General features: G+C 38.2%; 1 protein-coding gene across 2 annotated transcripts; it reads right to left on the bottom strand.

Annotated features, from left to right (window-relative positions):
* Positions 1–441: 441 nt before the first annotated feature.
* Positions 442–5,171, bottom strand: LOC137190878 (uncharacterized). Of its 2 annotated transcripts, none has more exons than XM_067600593.1 (7): positions 5,007–5,171; positions 4,665–4,736; positions 3,705–3,860; positions 3,337–3,631; positions 2,602–2,756; positions 1,554–1,836; positions 442–1,366 (listed from the first exon to the last, which is right to left on the bottom strand). In XM_067600593.1, exons 2-7 carry the CDS (start codon positions 4,726–4,728, stop codon positions 1,216–1,218), a joined length of 1,104 nt encoding a protein of 367 aa, XP_067456694.1. In that variant the 5' UTR covers positions 4,729–4,736; positions 5,007–5,171; the 3' UTR covers positions 442–1,215. The 2 variants fall into 2 exon arrangements, with proteins under 2 accessions (XP_067456694.1, XP_067456693.1); XM_067600592.1 differs by having other exon boundaries at positions 4,665–4,732; positions 5,007–5,057.
* Positions 5,172–6,767: the final 1,596 nt, after the last annotated feature.

The raw sequence follows: 6,767 nt of genomic DNA, 5'->3' as shown, positions 1-6,767 counted from the left end.
TGTAAGCCAAGCATGTCCCCTGGAATAACAGCAAAAGCAAAACTGAACCATGTTTCATTATTATGGTTGAGACAGATTACAGAGTCAATAATAGAATTACACTGAAGACATTTATATTGTCATCAGTATTAATGTGTAAAGTTTATCCCTGACTGCATCTTATCTTGTCAAAATAGTCAACACCTCACCTTCTGCCTACAACTCTATAGCCTGTACAGCCAGCTACAATGTTGATATTTATAATACGCTGAATGACATTATTATGCGTAATGTGAAAAGTGTCACTTGTAGTGACAAACACATAATTATCACCAACAGAGCCCTTTAGCCTGTTTTGTTTATTGTTCTGATTTTACACATTTGTATGGTTTAGTCTCACTACTCAAAAGGCTCTGATAAACCCAGAGCACACTTCAGAGAGAAAAGACAGGACCACACTGATTGATATGCAGCCTTTAATAATTCAAGCAGACTAATGTTTCAACACTACTGGGTCTACATCAGAATCAAAGAGGACAAAGGCATAAGGCAAACACACATATACAGTCTCCTTAGGATAGGTGTACAGTTGTTATTGGGTAGAAGGCTGTACAGAAATTCAAACATATTGGATAATAGATTAAAATGTGGGAATTGCCAGAACCAATGTCCAGGTGCCAAACCCATACATTAAAAACAGAAAAACAAGAATTATGTGAAATCAATAGCAAAAGGTTCATGTTTTGCAGCATACATAATATCATGAATTGGAGGAAGTATGACAAATTCAGCTCTTCATGTAGTATCTAGTAGCTATAGAACAAATGTGTTTTTTCAGGAGTCATGGACACCAAACTAGAGCTAAAAAGAGACTGAATATTGGATTCACATTCATCCTGCAGGCAGATACATGACTCCAAATGAATGCTTATGTTTTTTTGTTGACAGGATGTGTAAATGGGCAACTGTTCGCTAACATATTAGCCAAAACAATTTTATTCAGCTGGATGATGTTGTCAGGTCTGTTTGTCAGGTTGTTTTGGAATTATTCTGCCCCCTAGTGGTCAAACATTTATTAATGCAGCTTTAATGTGATCTAACCATATGTTGTCTCTAATAATGTTAATGTCATAAGTGAAGCTTAAGCTATGATTGCAACCAGAATCTATAAAAGAGCATCAGGTAAATACCAGCTATGTAAATTGTCATTGTTGTACATTTTGAACCTCATCAGATCTAATCCAGTTCAGAGCCATACACCTCCACCTCACACACGTGCAGGTAATCGGCTCTTCCAGGAATGACTATGCTAACGTAGCGACCATCCATCCCCTTACAGTCGAATGTGTGGGTAAAACCTGCAGGGATGTGTGTGATCACAGCACACCTAGGAGAAAAAGAAATTACCTTGATAACTTATTGAATGATCAGTTTAATAAATGGATAGACCTATTCATTTTTGGTTTTAAATATTAATATAAGTATAAGTTACTGTCAACAAACCTAATGACAAATATCCATTAATGACCAACTTTTATTCATAGTAGTATTTCAATTAATGGACTGTAAACTACCTGGGATTGCTGTTGCCGTTGTCCACAGCAGAATCTCCAATGCGGATCTCAGCTCCATCAAGTCGATGTTCGTATGCATTTCTGTTGGTTATCTTAACAGAAAATACTTTATGTGTTTTCCGCAGGTCCACTCGCCACCAGGGACTGGTCATGTATGTTGTGCAAGAGCAGCAGCCATAGTCATAGTTGCTGTCACGACTCCCATCTATAGCATGATATGCATCGCCAAGATATGAATACAATGATGACTGTGAGGCTTTTCCTTGGAGTGCCAGGTTCTCTCCTGTAGGAAAGGACACATTTGCAAACATCAGCACTGATACATAGTTTTCCTTGCTATCTGTAGAACAAAGTGGCCCCAATTTGTGGATATCTTGAACCTAAAAGTCACAACTATTTGCACATTGTTGTCCTTTCCAGTAATGGGAAACTGCAGGGAAAAATTGAGAGTTTACGTATAGTTGTGCAGATGCTTGTTGTAAAACTTGAAGGATGCACCAGCAGTTGGCAGTAGAAAATGTGCCAGATTTCATGTTGTGTAACAGAATCCAAAGTGTTTATGTTTCCTATTTGATATTCAACACATTTGGCAACTATCCAGAATCCCAGTAACATTTAAAAAACTAAAGACTAATTTAAAATATGTTCATTGTTTTTCTTAATAAACCAGCTGACCGCATTATGATCACATTTCAATATGCAAATTAGCTAAGTGTGTCTGGCAGACTTGTCAACAAACATCTGCATGTCAGGTAAGAGGAAACTGCTGCCAAGAACGGACACCATTTTTTTCTAAATAACTAAATATACAGATAATGTATCCAGACTCAGAACACACCAGGTGTAAATGGGGCCTCACTTCAAATGGATACCACTTTGCAAAGCAGAGATTTATTTGCAGCAGGAAGTAAATGCATTTTGCTCATTTTCTTCATTCAAATGAATGCTGTTCAACTTCTGCCGTGACTGCGGCTCAATGGGAAATGAGGCACCAGCATCACCCAGCAAATCAAATTTGTTTGGCTTCAGCCATATATTCAATTCTCACCAGTTGGGGCACGGTACCCGTAGATTTCGACTTCACAGAGTGTGAGGACCCTTCCTGAACCAGGTAAAAACACAGTCACATAACGTCCCTCCACGTGTTTTTCAAGAGTTATTATATGAGACCTGCCTGCTGCGATACTAGATATCACAGCGACCCTAAAAGAGAGAGAGGAAACAATGCATGAATGTATTTTATAACTAAAGTACTTCAAATGTTATTTTATGTATTTAATAAAACTTAATTCAAATACTTTCATAAGATTATTAATGTTTTTTATTATAAATTAAATATAGTCTTAGAATTTGTACTGCCTGCATTACTAAGCAACATGTTGTCAAGCTAAACAATAAACAGCTGATGACAGAAAATGGTTTCACAGGTACGGTGGGAGATATTATATATATGTATATATATATATATATATATATATATATATATATATATATATATATATATATTTCTGACTGATTTTTACATTTGGTTTGACCACTCACATAGACAATCTGCATGGGGGTGAATCAGTGAGAATCGATTATTCTACACAGCCGTGGTATAAATTTAAAGTTAACAGGCTTGTGACTGGACTCAGGTTAAAGGATTGATTGCATTAATAGCAAACTTATGAATATTAAACAGATTTGAGCTGTAATTGGGGGGGTGGTTTAAAATGTCCGCTTATCACTTCCCAGGGAGAAGTCCTGTATCTAATGAGTAATTATCTGTAGGTTCACTTACACTGGGTCTCTGGCATCAGTGTGATGTAAAGTCTTTCCGACAAGAATCTCTGCCCCATTGATCATGTCTGCACAGCAGTCTCCTCTGTTGGTGATGACGATAGCGTTGACCACGTAGGACTCCAACAGGTCCACCCTCCACCAGGGGTTGGTCTGTTTTGTAGTGCTGCTGCATGAACCGGCTGGGAAATTAGAATCACGGTTTCCATCAATGGCGTTGTAAGCAGCCCCAAAAGCATCCCCCTTTCCGTCAGAGCGGTGTGACTGAGTTGCTTTGCCACGCAAGGCCACATTTTCTGTGAAAGAAATACACACATTATTTTCCAGAGCCTAATGTTGATTATCCCTGTGGAGGAATTTATATCACACCTGGAAACTTCTGTGCGCCCATCCTGTGGTCTGCGTTAGTATGATTTGAATCCTTTGTTCTCAGCCGTGCTAGCGCTTTGGCCACAGGGACCAAATCATCCTCCTTTCCCTCAGAGTGGTGTGACTGAGTTGCTTTGCCATGCATGGCCACTTTTGCTGTGAAAGAAATACACACATTTTTTTCAAAAGCTTAATGTTGATTATCCCTGTGGAGAAATTTATATCACACGTGAAAACCTCTGTGTGTCCATCATGTGGTTTGCTTTAGTGTGATTTGAATGCTTTGTTTTTCAGCCACATTAGCAGCGTGGCCATAGAGACATTTGGTCCACCACTCTGGTCCAGACTGATGTTGTAATTTCATTAAGCTGAGGCGAGATGCAGAGTTACATCAAGCAAGGTCATTCATATTGTGGGGGGGGGGGGGATTTGAATGTGAAAATTAAATTAAATTAAATTAAAATGTTGATTATGTTGTAAGAATAATGATCATAGCAGCTTTAAGCTTAAATAAATGTATCAGCCAATAAGTTTTGTCATAATTAGCATATACATTAATTTAGAAAAAAGTCACTCAGTTTTTAAATAATGTTGCCAAAAATTTTGTAGATAACTCTGCAGATGTGCAAGGCCATATTTTCTGCAAATTAGACATTAAATGCATAAAAAAGTAGTAGAATCTACTGCATCAAATATATCAAGGGTCTTATGACCAACAACCTTTCACTGCACTACATAAATAACTAAATATAACATTTTTATTTGATTTGTATTCTACATAAAATTAACCATCTCTAAGTGACATAAACATGAACATGTAAATCTTTATTATCAGTCCACCATCTTTTTATTGTTTATATATAACTAATTAGCCATTTTAGGGCACCAGGATTTTTTGGCAATTATACTTGTTAATGTTTTATAACACAGATATCACAGACATAGCCAGATCATACTTACTAGTGGTGGAAGCTGAGCACGTCCCCACGAAGAGCAGCAACAGCAGAGCTAAACCGTGTTTCATTGTTCTGGCTGAGACAGATTACAGAGTCAATAATAGAATTAACCTGAAGAAATTTATATTGTCTTCATTATTAATGTATGAAGTTTATCCCTGACCAACAATCTAATGCTTTGTTCCAGAACTTGGATATCCAAAGTGCATAAAAATGAAATTACTTCTCTAAAATGAAAGACTGATGGATATTAAGAAATTATATGTAACCAACAATACACACAAAAATGAAATAACCCTCCAAACTGTGTATTTGAGAGCATGGCTATTCAGCTACAACCACATACCTTGACATGCAAAATGAACTCTGAGGAAGATGAGAAACCGCTCTCTGCGCTGTGCTGATGAATATGATTCAATGTGGACTACACAGGGATATTAATGTGCTCTTCTTATCATGGCATGTGGTGTTTATTGCTGATATACAACAGTCTTATATTTAGATAAGACTAATTTCAGCTATCAAGTGGAGCAGGGATGGGCAACTGTAGATGATGTTGTAAAAAAGAAGATGACAGCTGTAGTTCAATTGATCTTGTTTGAAGTTTTGTATGTCAATATTAAACATTGAATACTGAATCAAATTGTAGTGCGTTCATAAAAACATGCAGCCATAAAAACAGGGCACCGGACAACATATGACACAATATAGCAGACCATGGAGAAAGTGTGAGGTGTGTTCAGTAAATTAAAGCTTGGCCAAAGCCCTTGACTCGTGTAGACTGCAAACAGCAGCATAAGCGTGAGACACAGGTGGGCAGGTGGGTGTTGGAACCAGGTGACTGGGAAAGGTGTAAATGGAGAGTTCCATGGAAATGCAGAGGCCTGGAGAGTGTGTGAGAGTGTGACTGAAGGCAGGGACAGAGGCAGGATGGGAAAAATAAAAACCACTGAGGCAGATAGTAGCAGCCCATGGAGAAGGTTCCTTCCCCTACTCTATTCAATTCAATTCAATTCAATTCAATTCAATTCAATTCAATTCAATCCAATCTTATTTATATAGCACCAAATCACAACAAAAGTCATCTCAGGGCACTTTTCACATAGAGCAGATCTAGACCCTACTCTTTAATTTACAGAGACCCAACAATTCCCCCCATGAGCAGCACTTGGCGACACCGGTAAGGAAAAACGAGAAGAAACCTTAAGCAGAACTGGACTCTTGGTGGGCGGCCATCTGCTTTGACTGGTTGGGTTGAGAGAGAAAGAAAGAGGGAGGGGGAGAGGGGGGAAAGAGAGACATAGAGAAGCATAATAACATTTAGAGAATTAGACCACCTTGCTCTATGCTGACTGTAATATTTTATCATTAAAGAGGAAAAATGGTGTCTAGCTGGTGGACAAATTCAATTATGTGTATTTCGGGTTTGAGTTGAAATCAGTTAAAGCACAGTGCTACAGTGCCAGCACATCCACCACAAAAATACAGCTGCAGACTGTAAACACACAAACAAGAAACAAATGATGTCGCTCTTCGTTGTAGCATTTCGTTGTAGCTTTTCACTCCTTCATTCATGATTGTTTCCCAAACCAAGCTGAAATAGAGAATGCAGACTCAAAGGTTTTTTGATTGTTCACTGATGTCCTCTGGCAGCTTTCTGGCTTGTGTGCAGCTCTCTGTAAATTTGCAATGAGCCACATAAGTAACTCCAGCACACCATTTGTTTTATGATCCTTGCATACCAGGATGATATAACTGGACTCGATGAGGCACAACCTTTTGTAAATGAAAATATGCCTTTATAAAGAGATATAATGCTCCTCAATGTTAACTTTGTCTCTGCCAACCAGCTGCTCTACTAAGAACCATATTCGCCACCTGCTTTCCTTAAAAACACCATCAGTGGCCTTGGACAGAACCACTTGCAATGCATTCTCCTTGTAGGATTTCCTCCTCTAGAGCGATAGGGGAATCCACAGTCTTTTTCTCAGTTTTATTTAGTCATAGCATTAATATTTTAATGCATTATGTAAAGCACCTTGACTAAACTTGCCTAGCCTCGCTATACAAGATCCAGGATCAGGTTTGATGGCTGAGTGCAAAGGCA

The sequence above is a fragment of the Thunnus thynnus genome, chromosome 10, assembly GCF_963924715.1.
Source record: "Thunnus thynnus chromosome 10, fThuThy2.1, whole genome shotgun sequence".
NCBI classification, from domain to species: Eukaryota; Metazoa; Chordata; class Actinopteri; order Scombriformes; family Scombridae; genus Thunnus; species Thunnus thynnus.
This window is presented reverse-complemented; position numbering and strand designations above follow the sequence as displayed.